This window comes from Rhinopithecus bieti, unplaced genomic scaffold (assembly GCF_001698545.2).
Source record: "Rhinopithecus bieti isolate Rb0 unplaced genomic scaffold, ASM169854v2 scaffold_14455, whole genome shotgun sequence".
Lineage (NCBI taxonomy): Eukaryota > Metazoa > Chordata > Mammalia > Primates > Cercopithecidae > Rhinopithecus > Rhinopithecus bieti.
In genome coordinates, this window is record NW_016807905.1 from 756,204 (window position 1) to 778,794 (window position 22,591).

The 22,591-nt window shown below is 49.4% G+C and overlaps 1 protein-coding gene and 1 long non-coding RNA gene across 4 annotated transcripts in view; one reads left to right on the forward strand and one right to left on the reverse strand.

Moving 5' to 3' along the window:
- The window catches only part of SUN5 (Sad1 and UNC84 domain containing 5), a 23,496-nt gene extending 8,311 nt beyond the window's left edge, over positions 1 to 15,185 (reverse strand). For 2 of the 3 annotated variants that reach the window (XM_017884085.1, XM_017884086.1), the window contains exons 1-10: positions 15,015 to 15,145; positions 14,550 to 14,655; positions 13,620 to 13,678; positions 13,345 to 13,419; positions 12,067 to 12,133; positions 10,943 to 11,004; positions 8,535 to 8,584; positions 7,223 to 7,257; positions 6,521 to 6,629; positions 202 to 280 (exon numbers count right to left, since the gene is read on the reverse strand). In XM_017884085.1, coding sequence (XP_017739574.1) covers positions 202 to 280; positions 6,521 to 6,629; positions 7,223 to 7,257; positions 8,535 to 8,584; positions 10,943 to 11,004; positions 12,067 to 12,133; positions 13,345 to 13,419; positions 13,620 to 13,678; positions 14,550 to 14,655; positions 15,015 to 15,042 — 670 coding nt within the window. In that variant the 5' untranslated portion in view covers positions 15,043 to 15,145. Of the gene's footprint in view, positions 1 to 201; positions 281 to 6,520; positions 6,630 to 7,222; positions 7,258 to 8,534; positions 8,585 to 10,942; positions 11,005 to 12,066; positions 12,134 to 13,344; positions 13,420 to 13,619; positions 13,679 to 14,549; positions 14,656 to 15,014 lie in introns of all 3 variants that reach the window. The other variant, XM_017884087.1, reaches the window with a different exon arrangement.
- Positions 15,186 to 18,286: 3,101 nt separating this feature from the next.
- On the forward strand, positions 18,287 to 22,149 carry LOC108536992 (uncharacterized). The gene is made up of 3 exons (XR_001887682.1): positions 18,287 to 18,415; positions 19,186 to 19,328; positions 22,033 to 22,149. It is a non-coding gene; the product is annotated as an uncharacterized LOC108536992 (long non-coding RNA).
- The last annotated feature ends 442 nt before the right edge of the window (positions 22,150 to 22,591 follow it).

Consider the following 22,591-nt stretch of genomic DNA (forward strand, 5'->3'; position numbering starts at 1 on the left):
ATCCCCCATACCCCACCCCGTCCCAGACCCGCTTGAGAAAAAACAAAATTGTAGCAAGAAAACCAGCTTGGAGCTGAGGTCAGCTCTGAGGATGAACTTCCCAGTGGCAGATGGAGTACCACACCAGAACTGAAACCCACCCTTTGTAGAGCTTCTGAGGACACTTGAGGCAGTCAGATGGTGGGGAAGAGGGTCACCTACCTGTAGACTTCAGGGCAAAGTCTGGCTTTTCGATGTAATCGCCATGTATCATCTTCATTATTTTCTGGGCCACTTTTTGCTGAGAAGACAGAAAACACAAGTTGTCCCCTGGTGTGTCGTCACGGACTGTGATCTCCACGTGTCCACGGGAGGTAACAGGGGGCTGCAGGATGCTGTCCTCTCCCTAACAGCCTGCCCCTGCCTGTGGAAGCCTGTGGCTCTGTGAAAGCCCAGGAGACACAAAGCCATCCCGACCCCACCCGTGGGTTCACTGGGTGCTTTCAAGTCCATGTGAGCGGATGTCATACGGGGGTCCCGGAGTCTCAGTGCGGTTCAGACAGGGGCTCCGACATCAGGCCAACCTTTACTGTTGTGGGGCCTTGGGCAAGTTACTGCCCCTCTGAGACTCGATTTTCTTGCCTGTAAGACGGGGACAATAATCGTGTCTGCCTTCCACTGTAGGTCTATAAAGCCCCTACTATGTGCCAGGGCTGTTCTCGGCTTCACATATGCTCACCCTTTCCTCTCCCAGCACCCCTAAGAAGTATCACTATTATCATCCTTGTATTAAAGATGAGAATACTGAGGCACAAAGGTGTAGCTTGTTCAAGATCACCCAGCTGGTATGAGGCAGAGCAATCACTGTGGTTCCAGAGTTCAGGCCCTTAACCATTCCACTCTGCTGCTGGATGCAGATGGCAAAGCACTTAGCACAGTAGGTGCACAATAAATACCAACTGTTATTTTTATTAGACTCTTCCCAGTGGTGGAAGATTCTGTTTTCCAAAAACGACTGCAACAGGGTCTCCCATTTCAGGCTCTTCTTTCAGTGTGACCTCCCACTGAGAGCTGGGGTCTCAGCCCACCAGTCTGGGCTTATGACTACGGCAGAAGTGATGCTGTATGACTTCTGGGGCTAAGATACAGCACTGCTTGGTTCTCTGGGCACACTCACTCCTGGAGGCCAGCCGCCATGTTGAGAGGAAGCTCAGGTCACACGGAGAGGCCACAGATGGGTGCTTTGATCAATAGCCCTGAGTCCCAGTGGACAGCCGGCATCAATCTCCAGTCACGTGAGTGAATCCAGATGATTCCAGCCCCAGATGTAGAGTCACCTCCAGCTTTCAAGTCTTCCCAGCTGAGGCCCCAGATACCATGGAACACAGACAAGCCATCTCCACTGTGTCCTGTCTGAATTCCTAACCCACAGAATCTCTGAGCACAAGTGGTTGTTTTACACCACTAAGTTTTGGGATGGTTTGCTACGCAATGGTAACCAGAACAACAGCCAGGGTGTTACAAGGCAGTGATTATGATTCTATTTTGTTGATGTGCAAACTGGAGGCTCAGAGAGGTTGATGACCTGCCTGAGGTTACACAGCTCCAAAAGGCAAAAAATCCCCAACTCCTCCCTTCGTTGGCTGGGGACAATAATCTCACCTATTACTTTTCAAAACTGGGTCGCCAACCCCAGGGAATTTCCCTGATGGCCCCCACCCTCTCTCTGCCCCAAGGCTGGGTGCAGTCTTCTTCTCTGGGATCCACAGGTTCTGGGACTGCCTTGAGGGCAAGAACGAGCTCTAGTTGATCCCCGATCCTGGATTCCCAGCACGTAGCAGGTGCTTAATGATTGCACACTGCATGCCTTTGGATTCTACCTTTGTTTAAAGGCAACAAACATTTAGGGAGCACTTACCATATGACAGACATTAGTCTAAGTTTACATGAATTACCATGTCTAATCCTTACAACTCATCTTCTAGATGAAGAAACTGAGGCACAAAGATGGTAAGTAAATTGATCAGAGTCACACAGCTTATAGGTGGTGGGGATGAAATTCAAAGCCTAGCAACCTGACTCTAGAGCCAGTCCTTTTAATCACTATGCCTTACTGCCTTTGTAAGTCGTAGCGGGGCCTCCCTCCCCACTGCAGAGGAAACACCTGCCAAGAGCCTCACTTGATAGTGAGAGACTGACACGGTCTCTCCTCCTGGGTCTGTCTGAACAGAGCTTAGAGGGGAGATTCAGGGGCACTGGAGACCTAGGACTTTGGGACAATAAAAGATAAAGATGAGTTTTAGCAAAGTTTTCCTGAATCTTCCACAATGGAATCCTTTGTGAACTCTTTTAAAAATTCAGCTTCTAGGTAGAGATGATGGATTGAAGACATCATCTAATTTTACTTTCTCCTAACGCCCCATTACAGCTTCAGTAAAGGGATTTAAAAAGACCCAAACCCATATGAACAGGAAGCATAGGAGAGGAGAAAACCAGCCTGCTGCATATGGTTGTGCATGTTGTGCACTGCAGAAAGGTTCCCAGTTAAGGGGCCCTGTGTGTGGGCTGAAACCCAGCTCTTCACCTGTTCTTTGATTTGGAGGAAGGTGCGTTTTGCAAATTCGTCTGCCCAGCACAGGTAGCTTTTTCCAATCTGCAAAAAGGCACCATGTGTCCCAGCAGTGGCCCTGGAGACAGCAGTAATATTCTAGAAGTTGTCCTACACATTGTAGGATGTTTAGCAGCATCCCTGGCTACCCACTAGGTGCCAGTAGCATCTCCTCCTCACATTGTAACAACCCAAAACATCTCCAGACATTGCTAACTGTTCCCCAGGGGGCAAAATAATTCCCAATTGAGAACCACTGATTTAGCAAAAATGAGAAATCTGAATCTGAAACTGGCCATCCTCAAAAAGCTCAGGATTGGTGGCCTTAGGTGCCTCTGAAATTGGGGTGGAGGACTGGGTGTTAAGTCATTTAAGAAGAATCTCCAGATTCCCTGGGGACTCCCTCTTATTCTGAGAAGCTGAGTGGACTTCTCTGTTCCCCAGTAGAAGACTAGAAGTTATTCTCCCGAGAGGGTAAAACAGAGGGGTTCTGTTGGGACAGGTGAAGGTTTCTTAAATAGGACACCCAAAGCACTGCACATAAAAGGTAGATGCACTTGACTTAATTAAAATTAGACATTTTTGTTTGTCACCATTGAGAGTGAAAAGCCACACTATAGCCTAGGAGAAGATATTTGCAATATGTACATCCAATAAAATATGTTTACCCAGAACACACAAGAACTCCTACATATCAATAAGAAACGACACTCTCCCCCAAAAGGCAACAGACAAAATCCAAATGGCACTGGATACATGAAAAGACACTCCACATTATTAACAACCAGAAATGCAAATTAAAGCCATAGTGAGATACCACTTCTCACCCTACAGAATAAAGTAAAAAAGACTTGGCCGGGTGCGGTGGCTCACGCCTGTAATCCCAGCACTTTGGGAGGCCGAGGCAGGTGGATCATGAGGTCAGGAGATAGAGACCACGGTCTCTACTAGAGACGGAAACCCCATTTCTACTAAAAATACAAAAATAATTAGCCGGGCGTGGTGGCGGGCACCTGTAGTCCCAGCTACTCGGGAGGCTGAGGCAGAAGAATGGCATAAACCTGGGAGGCGGAGCTTGCAGTGAGCTGAGACGGAGCCTGGGCGACAGAGCAAGGCTCCGTCTCAAAAAATATAAAATAAAATAAATAAATAAAGTAAAAAAGACTTATGATACCAATTGGTGAGGATGTGGGACAACTTGAATTTGCATATACTTTTCACAGGAGTGTAAATTGAAAAACTATTTGGCAGCATCTAATAACATGAACACACTCATACCATATGATCCAGCATTTCCACTCCTAGTTATATCTACTCCCAAGATCAATAAGTATATATGTTCACCCAGTGATAGGAAAAAAAATTAGAATTGTTCAGGCGCTGACATTCAAATAACAGGAGCTTCAAAAATGAGAATAGAGCAGATGGTGCTGGAGAAATCACCAATTTAGTCACATGAATAAATAACATTTCTTAGGCCCGAAGGCCAGGAGTTTCCAGATTGACGGGTTCCAAAGGGTGGCCAGCCCATAGGCACATCTGTGGAAGCAACAAGGACCAGATGAACTAAAATTCTACAGAGCAGAATTTTATTCTTACAATCAGCGGAGTGATTATAAGGACTGGCTCATTTTTTTGTCTGTTTTAAATTTCTGGGGGCATTTGACAATTCTAGGCATGGGCTAAGAATCTGGGCTTAGGCCAGACAATGGGCTGCTGCTACTGGTGAAAGAGAAAGAAGCAAAGTTTTTAATGGTGACAAAGAGCTAAAGTAACAAAATTGGGGACTTGAGGAGCCTCAAATATGGCCAGTTTTCTTCACAAGGTGTTAACTGAATTTCAAGACTACAGGAGGCTATAGGCCACTTCAAATGTTTCTGAAAGGCAGAATAAAACTTCACATCTTCACAGTGCTTCGGAAACAAAGTCCCTTTGAGGGAGGGCACCCCAAAACACAAGCAAGAGATCAAAGTCTTAGAACGGTGATTCTCTCTGGTATGTGTCAGAACCACCTGGAAGGCTTGCTGGATCACAGATGATTGGCTCTCATCTTCAGAGCCTCTGATTCAGAAGGTCTGAGTGAGGCCTATTAATTGGAATTGCTAACATTTTCCCAGGTGATACTGGTGATGCAGGCACGTGGGCCATACTTGGCACTCCATTGCCCTAGAAGGGGTGGTAGTGAGTCAATACTGTGCTTCAGCTGCATTTCACCTGGAGGCACTAAACCAATTCTGGGCACAATTAGCAACCAAGAATCCACGTTTGCCCCTGGCAGAGAAGGCTGCCACCGGGTCCGGAGATTTTTGTGTTCATGCAGGGGTGAGAGACACATTTGGAGACTTGTGAGGCCTCAAACATATGGCAAGTCTTTGCCACTAAGACAGTTGCCAAATTTTTGAAGCTGCATGGGAAGGAGTCTAAAGAATGAAGCTTAAAACCTCTGGATAAATCTTTTAAGAACTGTGATCCAGGTCTGTCTGAACTAGCTTAACACATGTCTAGACGGAAGTGACCAGTCTATTTCATCTTCCTTATAAAGAAAAGGGGAACTTTCTCTAGTGGAATTATAATTATTCGGAACAGCTACAGTTCTTTCGTATACAATGTTCAGAAACCATAAAAGTTACTAGACTTGAAGAGACAAGACCATATGATTGATACCCCAAGATAAAAAGCAGAAAACAGAGGGAGGCCACAGATGATCCAGATATTAGAGTTAGCAGACAAGGATTTTTAAAATAACTGTTGTTAATGTGTTAATTAAAATAAAGGAAAAGATGGACAACATAGGTGAAATGTTGGAGAATTTCACCACAGAATTAAAGTCTGTGAAAAAAAATCAAATGTATATCCTAGAACTAAACAATGCAGTATCTGAAATTAATAACTAAGGCTGGATGTGGTGGCTTAAGCTGTAATCTCAGTACTTTAGGAGGCTGAGGCAGATGGATCACTTGAGGTCAGGAGTTCAAGACCTGCCAAGTCAACAGGTGAAACCCTGTCTCCACTAAAAGTACAAAAATTAGCTGAGCGTGGTAACACGCACCTGTAATCCCAGCTACTCAGGAGGCTGAGGCGTAGGATTCACTTGAACCCAGGAGGCAGAGTTTGCAGTGAGCCGAGATTGCGCCACTGCACTCCAGCCTGGGTGACACAGGGGAGACTCCATTAAGGAAAAAAAAAAAAAAAGAAAGAACTAAATGCATGGATTTAATAGTAAATTGGAGAGACAGAATGATGCAAGATTATTAGTAAACCTGAAGAAAAGTTAATAGGAAAATATCAAAACATAAGCACATACAGAAAAAGAATGAAAAAACAAACCAGGTAATATCATAGGAATCACATGAAGCACTCTAAAGGCCTTCAAAGCATAGGCCTAGCATACGTGTAATTAGAATCCAAGGAAAAGAGACAGATAATGGAAAGAAGAAATATTTTAGGAGATAAAAGGCAAAAGTTTCCCAAAGCTATTGAAAAATATCAACCCACAGATTCGGTAAGCTCAGCAAACCCCAAACCAGTTTATATGAGGAACATTAGAGACAAAAAAGAGCGTTCTACAAGCTCCCAGGGATAAAAAATAGATCAGACTCAAGGGATCAATAATAAGACTGACATTAGACTTCTCAATAGCAACAGTATAAACTGTAATACAGTGGTGGGCTTCCTTCTGAATTCTCAGGATAAATTATTTCATATTTAGAATTCTATACCCAGCCAAACTATCAACCAAGTGCAAGTATAGAAAAGATGCTTTTAAAATACAAGCACTAAAAAATATACTTCTTTCACTCTTTTCCTGGAAGTCACTGGGAGGTGTGCTCCATCAAAATAAGAGATAAAACCAAGAAAGAAGACTTGAGGTATAGGAAACAGGACATCAAACAGAGAAATTAGATGTTTGGGGCAGAACGGCCAGTGTCTCACCTCATCGGACATGGCTTCCATCTTCTGGAGCTTGGCAATGAGCAGGTTCATGCTACCTCGGAGGTCCTGGATTTCCCCACTGTGATGTCTCACCTTCTCCTGGTACAACCTTATCAGGAAGGAGTGATAACAAGAACAGGTTGATTTGTGATACTGTTGTTGTTACCCTCAGATTTTCCCTTTGCTAGTTGGCTCTCAAAGAATGAGTTTCAGATTTTCCTACTCTCTTGGTTCCATCCCTCGACCCATTCACCAGGTTATTATCTCTAAAACATTACTCATTCTCTTCTTTCTGCTTGGAATATCCTTATGCCCAGCTCATTCCTTCCAAATATTCCTATTTTGTCTGCAATTAAGGATGCTGCCATCATGTGGTGTCTTGGTTAAAATTTCTTCTCAGCTACCATTTGCCGAGTACTGACTATGGGTCAGGAACTAATCAAGACACTTCACATCTTCTTTAATGCCCATAGTTGCCAAGAGCAAGATGGGTGTTATGCTTCATCTCATAATTGAGGAGTCAAAGGCCCAGACAGAAGAGGTGACTTGCCTAAGGTCAGCCATGTAGAAGATATGGGAGTTAGGATTTAAACCCAGGTTGGTCTGATTGCAGAGCCTACATTTGTAGCCAATACACCTCAGATTCTGGCTACAGCTCTGCTTTTTAGGTAATAATATGGTTACTCAGAAGATTCCTCTTACCTCAAGCTCTGCAGTGGACCATTTATGCTGTCATCCTGGTGGAGTATTGAGAAAAGTAAGGGGTCTCCTTCAGATGGCTTAATCTGGCCCCAGGAGAATTTCATCCATCTGTTCTCCCACAATTATAAACCCATACATTCATCCACTTTCCTGTTGACTCTTCCATCCATCTACCCACCTATCATTTATCCAAACTCTAATTTACTGTCTTTTTTATTCATCCATCCACACTTTTATCCATCTAACCACACCTTCATCCATCCACCCTTCTACCCAACCACCCTCCCTTATCAATCTATTCTTCCAACTACCCAACCTCCCCAATCTATTTACACTCCAACCCATATTCCACTATCCATCTACCCACTCTTTCATCCATCCATCTATCCACCAACCTACCCATCCACTCATCTATCCCATCTGCTCTTCCATCCACCCATCATTTCATCCATCTATTCACCTATTCATGTATTCATCTAGCCTCCTATCTCTTTCCCCCAGTCCTACATCCATCAAATCCAACCTTCCATCCGTTCATCCTCCCATCCATTCTCTCTCCATGCACACTCCCGTCTGGCCATCCAGTCATCCAACATTGACAGTGGCAACCCTCTTGCTGGCACCAAACTAAACATTGCTGGAGTAAATAGGACCTGGCTCCTTCTTTTAAGAAGCTGCCAGTACAGTTGGAGAGACAGTCATGACCACAGAAAATTATAGGAGGAAAGAGGAATGTGACCACTTCTGCCTGGGTGTTTCTAGAGGAGGTGACATTTTAGCTGGACCTTGATGGATATGAAGGGGTTCAGAAGGAGGAAAAGAGGAGAGGGAGGTACAGGCCTTTCGGATCCCCTTTCTGAGGTCCTCTGAGACTTTTTGCAGACCTCAAGTAGGAGTTTTGCCACTTATTTCCTCCTCCTTCCTCCTCAGAAACCCAAAAGCAAATGAGTATTATTGCTGTTAAGCAGAATGGCAAGCTGCCTTAAGTACAGAAATGTGTTCCCTGTTATCACCACCCTACTTTAAGTGGGGCCTTGAGAAAGGAGAAATGGGTCATCTCTGAGAGTAAAAGACAGGAGAGCCATCTTGGAGGAGGGACTATCGCATCCAATCTTTGAAAGTCACCTCTGGCAGAAGAGATGGGTTCTAGGTGGGTGGCACGATGAAGACAGAGATTTGGATCTGCATCCGGGTTAAGTCAGGAACTGATTAGGGGCCTGATTTGGTGAGAATGAGTGGAGCTATGGAGGTGATATTGACTGGTTAGGGTGAGACCAGTCAGCCGTGGGGCCTGAGGGGGGTGCACACTTACCTGCCAGACTTTCATTTTCGATGGTAAGTGAATAGAAAACATCCAGAATCCTGTGAGGCCATGAGAATAAGAATGAGCCATTTAACATGCAAGATGAAGAGCTTAGGCACTGGAGTTAAGGCGTCTGGGTTCAAATCCCAGCTATGCCACTTGCCAGCATTGTGCAACACTGGGAGAATTACTGAATGCTCTATGCCTCAGTTCCCTCCTCTGTAAAAATATGAATAACAATAATATCCACTTTGTGATCAAATGATATCAAATGTGTAATATGTGGCACATCAACCAAGTCATCTGTGGCTCCCCCTTCCCTGTTCCAACTCTACTGGGGACAATTGGCAAAGAGAAGAAGGCACTCTGCATTTTATGATCTCCATGCTGGCTGAAAAGCCACCATTCAAGCCATTATTTAAAAGTCTTGATGGGCACAGTGGCTCATGCCCATAATCCTAGCACTTTGGAAGGCCGAGGCAGGCAAATCACTTGAGCCCAGGAGTTCAAGACCAGCCTGGCCAATGTGGTGAAACCTGGTCTCTACAAAAAAATTCAAAAATTAGTCAGGTGTGGTGGTGCACGTCTGTAGTCCCAGCTACCTGGAGGCTGAAGTGGGAGGATCACTTGTGCCAGGAAGTTGAGGCTGCAGTGAGCTGTGATCCACTGCACTCCAGCCTGGGCAATAGAGTGAGACCCCACCTAAAAAACCCAGCTTTTACTGAGGCAGGAGAATCACTTGAACCTGGGAGGCAGAGGTTGCAGTGAGCAGAGATCATGCCGCTGCACTCCAGCCTGGGCGACAGAGACTCTGTCTCAAAAAACCCCAAAAACCAAAAACCAAAAACAGCCTTTAAAATTTATTTGTTGTTCTTGATAAAACGTTCAACGAACTAGGAATAGAAGGGAACCTCCTCACCGTGATAAAGACCATCTATGAAGAACTCACAGCTCATATCCTCTTTAATGGTGAAAGACTGGGTGCTTTTCCCCTAAGATCAGGGATGAGACCGGGATGCTTGTTCTTGCTAATTCTATTTAACACAGTACTGGAGGTTCTAGCCTGGCCAATTAGTCAAGAAAAAGAAGTAGGCCAGGCATGGTGTCTCACACCTGTAATCCTAGCACTTTGGGAGGCTGAGGTACGCTGCTTTGAGGCTGGGAGTTCTAGACCAAACTGGGCAACACAAGACTCCATCTCTACAAAAAAAAAAAAAATTAAACAAAAATAAAAAAATTAGCTGGGGGTGGTGGTGCATGCTCGTAGTTCTAGTTACTCAGGAGGCTGAGGCGGGAGGATCACTTGAACCCAGGAGTTCGAGGCTGCAGTGAGCTATCAATGCACCACTGCACTCCAGCCTAGGTGACAGAGGGAGACCCTGTCTTAAAAAACAAAAAAGAAGTAAAGCTCGTCCAGATTATCATGCAGGAAAGAGTTAAACTACCACTATTTGCAAATGACATGATCTTGCATTAGAATTCTAAGGGATCCGAGATTAGGTGTCTTGCCTTGTGTTGTAACTAAAAATTGGGTTCAGCAAAGTTGCAGGATATAAGATCAAGGTACAAAAAGTCAGCTGTATACACTAGCAATAGATAACCTGAAAACAAAATTAAGAAACCCATTTCTAATAGCATCACAATAAAGGTGTTATTTAGGCCGGGCGCAGTGGCTCACACCTGTAATCCCAGCACTTTGGGAGGCCGAGGCGGGTGGATCATGAGGTCAGGAATTCAAGAGCAGCCTGGCCAAGATGATGAAACCCCATCTCTACCAAAAATACAAATATTAGCAGGGAGTGGTGGTGCGCACCTGTAATCCCAGCTACTCAGGAGACTGAGGCAGAGAATTGCTTGAACCCGGGAGATGGAGGTTGCAGTGAGCTGAGATTGTGCCATTGTACTCCAGCTTGGCAACAGAGTGAGACTCTGTCTCAAAAAAAAGGTGTTATTTATCGAAGTCCTAGTTGTTGGATTTTAAAGCAAGGCAATTCTCTAGGATTCACTGTTCATTTTCCCATGGGAAGCTGATTCTCCCTCCTTCCCCCAACCCCAGCCTCCACTCCAAAGCCAGTATATTTCAGTGGAGGGAGGAGATTCCTTTGCTTGGGAAAGCTAAGCTGTGTAGTAGGAGGTTGGGGGCGGGTGGCTGGAAAGAAGCCATGGAAACCCAGAAAGCGGGAGTAACAATGTTTATAACACGGTTTGGGGAGAGCTTTATAATTTCCGAAGCATTTCTTGGCTTCCAAAATATTTTCATGGTCATCATTTAATTTCATAATTTTCACAGCAACACCCATCAGGCAGATGGGGAAACTGAGTCATGTGGCGGGGCAGTGTCTTGCCCAGTGTCCTATAATCAGTGCCAGGGCCCAGGAATACCTCGACCTGGGACTGGGGAGGGCCCTGGGACGCACCGAAAGCACAGAGGAGCAGAATGCCTGTCTTCTCCACGAGCTTCTGGCACAGCAGCTTGCATCTGGAAGGCAGGGAGTGGTGGTCAAGGTCAGGTGAGCGAGGCCCTGCCAAGTGTTCACCCTCCTCTTTGTCACTCTCTTTCTCCGTAGGCATGCTGTTTGCCCTATCCCTTCTTCTCTCCCTGGTAAACGTGTCCTTCAGGATTCAGCTCAAATGGCCCCTCCTCCAAAGACCTCCACAGGCAACACTCCCAACCCTCCAAGCTTGGCATGTTTTGGTGCCTGCCTTTCCCACCTGAGTGGGAGCTCATGAGTGGCAGGGCTGAGCTAGGCTCAGAATAGATGTTAAGAAAACATTTAAAATTTAAACTTCAAATGAATGAATGAATGAGGTGGCTATCTCTGCTGCAGCTGGGAAGAATTTCCAAGGACAGGAAAGGAAAAGGGAAAGAATGGGGCAGGCCGTCGGGGCAGGAAGAACAGCATGTGGTGGGCCGGGTGCAGTGGCTCATGCCTGTAATCCCAGCACTTCGGGAGGCTGAGGTGGGAGGATCACTGGGGTTTGAGACCAGCCTGGGCAACATGGTGAAACTCTGTCTCTACAAAAAATACAAAAATTAGCCAGATGTGGTGGTGTGTGCCTGTAGTCCCAGCTACTTGGGAGGCTGAGGTGGGACGATTGCTTGCACTTGAAAAGTAGAGGCTGCAGTGAGCCGTGATGGCACCACTGTACTCCAGCCCTGGTGTAGAGTGAAACCCTGTCTAAAAAAAAAAAAAACTTAACAGCATGTGCAAATGTGTGGAGGCGGGAATAGGAATAGGAATGGTGTGTCCAGGGAGTGAGAACCCCGGCCTTGCTGCCCAGTGGGTCCCTGGCAGGAAGCCAAGTGAGAGCAGCTTGGAAAGGAAGGGTGGGACAGGATTCCAGGGCACTGCAGGCTGAGGGGCTGGAGCAATGGGGGGCCACAGTGGTTCTGGGGTGGGGGTGTTTGATAACAGCCAGGTTTGGGATAGCTTTTCTGGTCTGGCTACCAAAGGGAGATCCAAACTGGTGGAGGGGCTGTTATGGTCCCCAGCTGCCATTTCCCACTCCCCATCACCCTCCCACTGCCTTCCCTGCTCACCTGCACGTGTTGAACAGAACCTGCTGGGCCTGAGTTCTCAGGGAGCAAGCAAAACAGGTGAACCAGGCTGCACAGGAGACAGAAAAGCAGTGAGTCACTGTGCCCTCATCTTTGTTCCGCTACAAAGACCTGCTGACCTTTCTGGGGCTGGGGAGGCCCTGGAGCTGGGCGACCCTCTCGACTTGTTGGCTGAGTCCAGGACAGCACTGGGCTCTGCTTATGGGTACGCACTATCCTGGAGTGAGTACAGGTCACTACAGGTGGACACTGCTTGCCACTGGCAGTTAACAGACGTTTTCTTTCTTCTCTCTTCCTTCCTTCCTTCCTTCCTTCTTTTCTTTTCTTTTCTCTTCTTTTTTTTTCTTTTTTGATAGAGTCTCACTTTGTCGCCCAGGCTGGAGTGCAGAGGCGTGACCTTGGCCCACTGCAACTTCCATCTCCCGAGTTCAACCAATTCTCTTGCCTCAGCCTCCTGAGTAGCTGGGACTGCAGGTGCGAGCCACCATGCCCGGCTAATTTTTGTATTTTTTAGTAGAGATGGGGTTTCACCGTTTTGGCCAGGTTGGTCTCAAACTCCTGACCTCGTGATCTGCCCACCTCGGCTTCCCAAAGTGCTGGGATTACAGGCTTGAGCCACCGTGCCTGGCCGATAGACAATAGTGACTCAGGAGCATAAAAGGCCTGGAAGGTAACAATGCCCATTTCTAGACACTGGGAGCTTGGCAAGAGTGGGGGCCTTGTCTGGTTTATCCCAGAATGCCCACTATGGAGCTAGGCAAAAAGTACGGACTCAGAATGGACAGAAACGTGAGAGGACATGGGGTGGATTGAAGAAGGAAGAAGGGAATGGCTGTCTGGCTTGGAAGATGGATGAATTGGGAGATAAACGAGAGAATGGGAGGCTGAGAGGATGGGTGGATGAACAGAAAGAGGGACGATTGGGTGGATGTGCCTATGAAATAAGGTCTGGGTGAATTGATGAACTCAACAGGTGGATAGATGAGTGAAACCAGCAGCCAGACTGGTGGTAGAGGAGGGTTGGCAGTTAACCCCTCCTCCAGACAGTAAGCTTCCCTCCCAGTTCCCCTCTCCAACCACCAAAGACATTGGCAGGAATGACACCTCCGATGGGTGGAACTCCAGAGTTCAACCTGCAGCTCCCCACCAGCCCTGCAGCCCAGAGCAGGCCTTGCCACCCCCAGGTCAGCCTGGGCTGAGGCTGGACCCTCTCCCCAGGCCCATGTTGATGACCAAGGCAATTATTCAGTATATACGTACACACACATCCCAGCATGCACTGAGTCAGGCCTAGGGCTTGGGCATTGATGCGGACAGGCAACAGGAAGTTGTCATCTGCAGAGAGCACAGAACTGTCATGTCACTGCCAGCCTCTGGATTTGGTGCTTGCAGAGACCTGGGGAGCACCCAGAGCTTGGTGCAAACATCCCTGCCCCCTGCCCCTTGCTGGGTAGCCCCAGGTTGCCCGTTTGACATCCCTGAGCCTCAGCCCCTCAGTTGCCCATGAGAATACCAGGGCACCTGTCCTTGCTCACTCATGTTTGAGGAGGTGTCCTCTACCATTCTGCTGGGGTTCCGGCCTCGCTGGGCAATCCTGGGGATGATAAGATTCACGGTTGCATTTTACAATTATGAGGAACGTAGTGTCCTTGGAATGTGCATACCGCATTCCAGAGCTGAGGGGCAGAGAAGGTTTCCCAACACCACCAGCCTGGGATTCAGGGACAGACCCAGGTCTGGCTGACCCCAAATCCAGGTATCCATCAAGGAAAAGACCCAGGTTGCAGTGGCAGTCACAGGTGGTTGTCGCCATGTCCCAGAGGTTGGCAGAAGCCTGGTTTTGTTCCTTTGTCTGCTCCTACCCCATGTGATTTTAGGCCATTTTGATTGGTTGAAGCCTGCTGTCGTGCTCCCATTCCCTGTGCTGTGATTGGTTCAAGTGTGAGGAAGTCTGCAGGGGTGAGGCGGGGTGGAGTAGGGGAGTGGTTATGAGGTAAGGGACTTGGGGGAAAAGTTAGGTTTAGGATTAGCTAAATAAGAACCACAGAAAACAATACTTATTCTCCTTCCCCTAGACAGCCACATTTCTGTGTGATACCTGAAACTGTGGTGGCCATCTTGTGATCATGAGAGGGGACTAAAAGAGCAAAATGATGACAGGAACCTGGGTCTTGGGTGGCAGAACAGAGGAATTAATGCACTCCGGAGCCCCCTGCACCTTGGGACCTCTTGATATGTGAGATTTAAAATTTTCCCTTATTAAGTCAAAGCTCTCTAAACATTTTTGTTTATCATACCCTCAGTGTATTTATATTGGTTTATTAATAAATTATATATACACCCAATTATACTGACACATTATTTACCCTTCCCAAATGTGCAGATTTAGTGATCACATTCCTGAAGAATACAAATTAAAAGAGGATGAAAGACATACGTTCTAGCATGGCCATTTCTTTTCTCACCTTTGCAGATTGTTTGGTGTACTCTCTTGGGATATACACCCAGATTTGGGTGCCCAGAGATAGGCATCATTTTGAGTTGGAATTTCTGTCACCTGCAGCCAGAGGTCTTCTGACAAATAAAGATGGCAAAACACTTGTTTCCTTGTTTCATATCAGTCTCCTGCACTAGACTATGCGCTCCACCAGGGAAGGGAGCACATCAGGCTGATGCCAAACCGTGTTCCCCGTCCTCTGTGCATTGCCCGGCACACAGTAGACGCTCAATAAATACATGCTGAAAGGATGGCTGCCTCGCCACTTCCTGGCTGGGAGACTTTGGGAATACCACTGCCAAACCTTTCTGGTCTTGGTGGCTGCCTCTGTGCAGTACAGTTGACAATGCTGCTCACCTCCAAGGACAGGGTGGAGGGGCAGCATTTTGTAAACTGTAAAGGGCTGGGCAAAGGGAGGGGATGCCATCCTCACCTCCGGGGTCTGGGATGGTGGGCCACATCTTCGAGTGGGGCACCTGGGTCCCCAGGGCTCCTTGAGGACCGTGGCATCGATATCCTTCTCTAGGACTGGGGATAGAGGCGGGGATCTCTGGGAGCTGGTGAGAAGGAAGTGGCTGATGCCTCTGAATGTCCTCTGAAAAGTGCCAGTGGAATCTACCAGGATCAGTGGAGCAGTTGGCACTGTGACCTCACAGAGCAGGTGAGTGAAGGGACAGGGGGTGGGGGCTGGTCTCCAGCTTGGCTCTAGAACCTCCCCCAGAGGAAGCCATTGTGACCCACTTTCCTTTTATAAGATGGGGAAATTGAGGCATCAAGACAGGAAGGGCCATGCCGGGGTCTCAGGAGCTAGACAGGGGCGAGAGCTGAAGCTGCAGTAACCCAATCATGCTTTTCCGTGTTCCCTAGACCCCTTCCTGCCCCAAGCTTCCCAGGTTTTTCACCTTCTTAGGTTGCCTGTGAATGCATTTTGTAATGCTGAGCTTCTCACTGGTGGACATTGTGCATAACACAAAATACATGGCATGTGTTGTTGCTTTAATAAAAGTTCTACTTTTTGGCTGGGCGTGGTGGTTGATGCCTGTAATCCTAGTACTTTGGGAGGCCGAGGCGGGTGGATTGCCTGAGCTCAGGAATTTGAGACCTGCCTAGGCAACACGGCAAAACCCCTTCTCTACTAAAAATACAAAAAATTGGCTGGGCGTGGTGGTGTGTGCCTGTAATCCCAGCTACTCAGGAGGGAGGCATGAGAATTGCTTGAACTCGGGAGGCGGCAGAGGTTGCCATGAGCCGAAATTGCGCCACTGCACTCCAGCCTGGGCTACAGAGTGAGACTGTCTCCAAAAAAAAAAAAAAAAAAAAAAAAAAAANTTGACTCTTTGGACAGCAAAACTAAAATGAATTCACTTTTACCCCCTGGTGGCAATTGCTTAAAATTGCAGGCTAATGACCAATGGGAAGTGGTCCACATACTAAAACTTGAAATGTAAATATGTTAAGTCACAAGGCAAAGGGGAGCTAAAGCTAGAAGAGGAATTTAAGTTGCTAATCAGTCAATCTTGAGATGGGGAGAATATCCTAGATTACCCATGTGGGTGCAATGTAATTGCAAGGGTCCTTATAAGTAGAAGAGGGAGGCAGGGAGATGGCCACACAAGAAGCACTCAGCTCAACATACTGGCTTTGAAGATGGAGGAAGGGACCAGGAGCCAAGGAATAAGGGTGGCTTCTAGAAGCTGGAAAAGGCAGGTGGACAGTTCCTCTCCTACAGCCTCCAGCAAGGAACGCAGCTCTGCCAATACTTCCTTGATTTTAGCCCAGGGAGACCCATCTGGGACTTCAGACCTCCAGAATGGTAACATGATAAATTGTGTCTTAAGTCACTAAGTTTGTGATAATACATTACTGCAGCAAGAGGACACCAATGCAAACCCCCTGAGAATATTCAGTGAAGGGGAAACTCTGAAATGCCACCACTACAATTGTTACAAGGGTCTTTCAAATGTATACTCATTCATTTATTCATTCAACAAATATTTATGCATCTAGTATGGTCCAGGTGCTGGAAACAGGGCTGAGCAGAACCAGCTCCCATCCCTGCAGATGCAGGCACAGTGGTTGGCAGAACATTCTGCATATGGCAGGTGCTCACCAAATGGTGCTTACCATTGCTGTAGGGAGCTGGTTGAGATCTGGGATGGGCTGGTGAGAGTCTCCCTCTTTTATGTCTACTGGCTGTCACCCAGATGGCTCCTGTGCTGGAAATATTTAGGAAAAGGAAGTATCCAGGCCAAGAGCAAACACCAAGAGCGGCTTTGGTCAATATTTGCACCTCTGTCCACCGAGTCTGCTGTTTGCATTAGCTATGGTGAGGGTGCAGGAGGGCCCTGTCTTATGCACTGGCGGACAGAGCAAGGCCAGGAGCAGGGTGTCAGGGAGCTCACAGCAGGCTCTTCTCATTCCTCTTTGCCTCTAGATTAGGGGCAGGGGAGCACTGGTTGGGAGGCAGGGCTGGTTCAAGTGAGCTCCAGCTGCCCAGGGGAGGGCTTGATGGTGTCTGTGGTCAGCTTTGTAGGCACTGGTGGGGGCCTAGCACAGGGTGGGCCTAGGAGCTGGGCCTGATATTTGAGCTGGTGTGGGGTCAGTGGGAGTCAAGGAGTGCCCTGGAGTTGGGAAAAGGCCCCAAGGCATCCTGTGCCAATGAAGAAAAATGGCAAGGCCATCACCTGCTGTGCACAGGTGTATGCACAGCCACATATGTACCTCCCCATCCCAGGAAACAGTCCACTTACGTACACACATGCACCTAACACCACACACTCACAGACCCACAAACACTCAGTAGGCCAAGCCCACACATGCATGCATGTGCACAGAACTCCCCACTTTTGTGGTCCTGTTGGATTGTGTGAATAGACACGCAACACCATAAACCAAGACGCCAACGCGCCCATTTCACGTTCACACCCACACATAAGAGCACACGTTTTCCCTGCACATGTGTACATGTGACTATGCACACACAGCCACACACACGTATCAACACACACAACCCTCATCCACACATGTGCATGTGCAAATTCCTTCATGTGCACACACAGTTCCTTGGGTCCCATATAGTCAAGGCAGAGGCTGGCGTTTGTAATGTGGAAAGAGACAGTGGACGAATCCATTGTGAGTGGAATGTGCATTTGGAGAGAGGCTGGGGTGTTAAGCTGTGGGGATGGGTCACGCACACTTTCTCTTCTGTTCCCTACTGAGTTAGGGCTCAGTTTGTCACTGGGATCAGGGCTCAGCATGTGATCAGGGTCAGAGCTTGGTAACTGGGGTCAGCACTCAGTGTGTGAATATGTGACAGGGTCAGGGCTCAGTCAGTGACCGAGGATGGGGCTCAGGTAACCTTCTGCCCCTCCGAAAAGGGTCATGTTTCTGAGAGAGCTTGGAGGTACCAGGCTTGAGGGGTCATTGCAGCCATCCCCCTGCCTATGGAGGGGAGATAGGGTCCTCATAGGCCCCATCCTCCCAGGCCTTGGCTGGGCATAAGGGTACCCTCCTAGAAGCAGTTTCCCTGCCAGAGATCTCCTGGCCCCTAAGGCCATAGCTGCGTAGCCCCAGGGGCTTGTAGTGGTTGGGAGCTGGGCCCGGCTACTGGCTACGTGGCAGCCCCAGCACACATGTGGGATGAGACACTTTGGCAAAGGCCATGTTTGCAGGGAAAACACTTGCAACCACAAGCAAACTTGCCGCTCCCTGGGTCCCTTCCCAGTGAACCCTGCACATTGGGAGCCTTATAAAGTAGCCTCTGCATCTGCCTGCCTGGGGCAGAGGAGGGCTACCCTGGGGCTGAGAGTTCACCTGTCTCAGGAACCACCTGAGGTAAGCATGGGGTTGGGCTGGTACTCCACCTCCGAGGAGTCTTGGCTTCTTTATCTGTTCAATGGGGATGCTACCTCCAGCCACCCTCTGCAGAAGGGTCCTTCCATCCCTGGCCTTGCTGCGGGACCTGGGCAAGTGCCACCATCCTGGGTCTCAGCTGACCCACCTGAGCAGCAGTCCCTCATTCCTGCCTGGCTCCCTCTCCCTGAGTCAGACACAGATCTGCCTACTTGGCCAGACTGCGTCAGGAGTGGATGGGGGCCATGTGAGAGGCCTACTCTTAGGCCATTTCTCACCTGGCCAGGAGGGGATGAGGACAGGAGCCACCCTGGGTCTTCCCCTGGCTGAGTTTGGATAGCTGGACACCAGGCTGGGCTGTCACACTGGGCGGCATCAGGTGACACAGTCCTGGGCCTCTTCTTAGGACAGGAAACTACCCTCAGTCTCCCCATTTGGGAGGCTCACCATCCTTCTCTGCCATGGCTTGGGTCCTGCACCTCGTCCCAGCCCACTGTGTGGCCCTAGGCAAGACTGTTTCTTCTCTGGGCATTCGGGGTCATTTCCAGAAGAGACTCCCCCATGATTCCTGATGAAGCAAGCAAAGCAGGGTGATGGTTACCAACGCAGAGATGCAAAAACGGATGTCTGTGGGCCTGGGGTAGGGCTGGGGTCACCAGTCAGGGCTTGTTCCCTCCAGGCTGGAGCGGGCTTCGGGCGGCTCAGGGGTGGGCTGTTCTGGCTGAGCTCCCTGATGCTTGTTTCTAACCCAGCCCACAGATCCTGTGGCCAGCAGCCAGGGCAGCCATGGCTTGGGCACCTAGGCTGGGCCTGCTGCTGGCACTGCTGCTGCCCATGGTCAGTGCCTCCACACCAGGCACCGTGGTCCGACTCAACAAAGCAGCATTGAGCTATGGTAAGGGGTGTGCCACCCAGAGAATGCCTGCGAGCCTGCACATGCGTGCGCAGTCCTAAGTGTGTGTGCGCATCTGTGAACTCAAAAGCCCTATGAGGACCCAGATTTTAATCGGAAATTGTGTCCCTGGCACCCAGACAGTGCCAGACACACGGCGCTGCTCAACAAATGCTTATTACATAAATGCGTGAGGGGGAGTACGTCACGTGGCCAGTGTGCAAGTGTGCACACATGATTTGCTCACGTGCTTTAGTGATGTGGGCATAGGTCAGTTTGAGGGGCTGTTTTTACCTGTGTGTGTCTACTTATGAGTTTGAAATTTCATAGAGCTGTGCCCATGTGTGTACTTAAGTGCCGGGGAGGGTGCAAGCCCATGACGCTGCCTGGATGTGTGTGCACAGGTATGGCTGTGCACCCTGGGTGTACAGGTTTGTGTATGCGGCGTGTGCACGCACCTGTGTGCTTGGGAGAGACCTGTCCAGCACCGTGATGCAGGCAGTGTTCTAAAGTTATAGCCCTTCTGAGCTCCGTGTGAGAGAACTATCTGCTCGCTGGGTCCCACTGGTGCGAGGGCTCTGTCTTATGGCTTTGCTGCTAGATCCTTCCAAGTCTTACCCCAATCCCCATGGAGGGCACAATGAGGAAACTTAGGCCCAGGGAGGCACAGACATTGCCAAGGTCCAGGACACCAGCACAAACATGTTTATTCACCTCGAGCTGCCTCTCAGTGAGAATTTGGTTTCCCACCAAACCTGGGAGATCAGAAGCTGTTTTCCCCAAGGCCAAACTCAGATGATAGTGTGAGAAAGTCAGGTCAGACAGTAGATGGGACTTTCAGTGGCCCAGGACACGAAGCAGGGGCTCAGGGAAGTAGCAGGGTTCCCCACCCCTGGGTACACGCAGCCTTCAGGGACCTTGTATCCGGGCTGATGGGCAGGCAATGAAAGGGGTCAGTGATCCGTGCCAGAGCGTGACATGGAGCCATTCATGGTAGGGCCATGAGGTCCTACCATGAGGTCCGTGCCCTCTGCTGGTAGGGCCATGAGGTCCGCGCCCTCTGCTGGTAGGGCCATGAGGTCCGCGCCCTCTGCTGCCTTCCTGCCCTCTGCCTGTCCTGCGCAAGCCTCCTGTGTTCCCAGGGAGCCCTCCCCGCTTGCCTGCCTGTGTTTGTTCTTGGCAGAAATCCGGCTGGAGGCCCACGCTGGACGCGTTGCTCCCCAGGCTGGGCTTAGTGGCTACTTCCAGTGTCCTCCCCACCCCATCCTGCAAGCCCCAGAGTTCAAACCCTGTGTCAAAGGAGCACTGTAGATGGAGTCTGAGGTCTGGGTGTGAGTCCCAGCTCAGCTGCAGATGGTTAGGTGGGAGAGGGGTGCTGGGAAACATGGAAACCGCCGCCTTTATGCTTCTTGTTGGGGAGACTAAGACCCAGAGAGGTGCAGGGACTTCCCAAGTTCCCACAGTGAGTCTGAGCAGTGGGCAGGCCTCTTGACTCCTCATCTGAAGCTCACTTCCAGCACCATTACCTCCTATTTTAATTCAACTCCCATTTAATTAAAACCTCTTGGCCGGGCGCGGTGGCTCAAGCCTGTAATCCCAGCACTTTGGGAGGCCGAGACGGGCGGATCACAAGGCCAGGAGATCGAGACCATCCTGGCTAACATGGTGAAACCCCGTCTCTACTAAAATACAAAACTAGCCGGGCGAGGTGGCGGGCGCCTGTAGTCCCAGCTACTCGGGAGGCTGAGGCAGGAGAATGGCGTGAACCCGGGAGGCGGAGCTTGCAGTGAGCTGAGATCTGGCCACTGCACTCCAGTCCAGGCGACAGAGCGAGACTCCGCCTCAAAAAACAACAACAACAAAAAAAAAAACCTCTCTGGGGCCCAGCAGCACAGGTGAGTGAGGATGCCCAGAGGCTCGGGAACCAGGTCCCTTGTCCAAAGCCAGCTTCTCCCGGCCAGGTGCCCTCACCTCTCTGTAAACTGGGCATGATAGTAGGAAAAGTAGAGCACTCAGAACAGGGCCTGGCACTACAGGATCATGACATAAGTGATCGCTGCTATTATTACAAAATAAATAGCAATGGTAGTAGCTAGCATTTGCTGTGCACTGAGTGTTTACAATGATCCTACGTGACAGATAACATTAGAATCATTGCAAATGTATAGATGGGGAAACTGAGGCACAGAGTAGCCACAGAGGCAGTGAGTAACAGTGAGCACTGGGGTTGGAACCCAGGATCTAAGAGACTCTTGAGTCCTCAGCCTCCAGGTGAGGCTGTTCCCTCCCCTCCCAAGGGATGTCCCCTCTGCTCCCATGGGTGCCTCCGCAGCAGGCCAGGAATGACTGGGAGATGCTCCTTCTGCTTGGGAACTTAGGGAAGGCTCCCAGAGGAGGTGGGATCTGGTTGGAACCTTGCAAGAGGGCAAAGGATTTTGTTGCTTTTGAAGGATGGGAAGAATCAGCAGGATTTTGAGAGGCAGAGTGGGGAAGGAGGTCATGCCAAGGGGAGAAGGCCTGGTGCGAGTGGCGCACCCAAGGTGGGCTCGTGGGGAGTCAGCTGCCCTCCACACATGCTTGGAGCAAGTCTACCCCTTCCAGTCTGAGTACCCTCTGCCCAAGGTGCAGGGTAGATGGCAGGCAGTGTGTTCTTGCTACTTGGTGGTTCTCGAGGGTACCCTGACCTCAGTCTACCCTGGCCCCACAGTGTCTGAAATTGGGAAAGCCCCTCTACAGCGGGCCCTGCAGGTCACTGTCCCTCATTTCCTGGACTGGAGTGGAGAGGTGCTTCAGCCTACCAGGTGAGTGCTCCCCTTGTCCAGAGAAGGTGCTCCTGCCACCAAGTGGAGTGTTCCTGCTTGCCAGGTGGGTGCTTCAGTCCACTGGGTGTGTGCTCCTGCCTGCTGGGCAGGTGCTCCTATCCACCAGGCAAAGTGTTCCAGTCCACCAGATGAGCACTCTTCACTGAAGGTGAGTGCTCCCTCCCACCAGGTGAGTGGTCACAAGATGATTTAAGAGACGGACTCAAGGTGGAGATGCTGGTGCCTGGTGCCTCTGAATTAGTGAATTTCTGCCCTCAGAGGCTAAGACTGGCTCCTGGGTCCCCAGGGCTGGCAGGACCCTCTGTTTCTAGAAACTGGACACTGAATTTAGACACGAATCTGAGCCTCCCTTACCTCCACGCCACCCTGCTTAATGCAGAGACTAAAGGCATAGGGAGGTGGAGCATCCCAAACTTAGACACCCCAGGGCTGGTCAATAGCTGC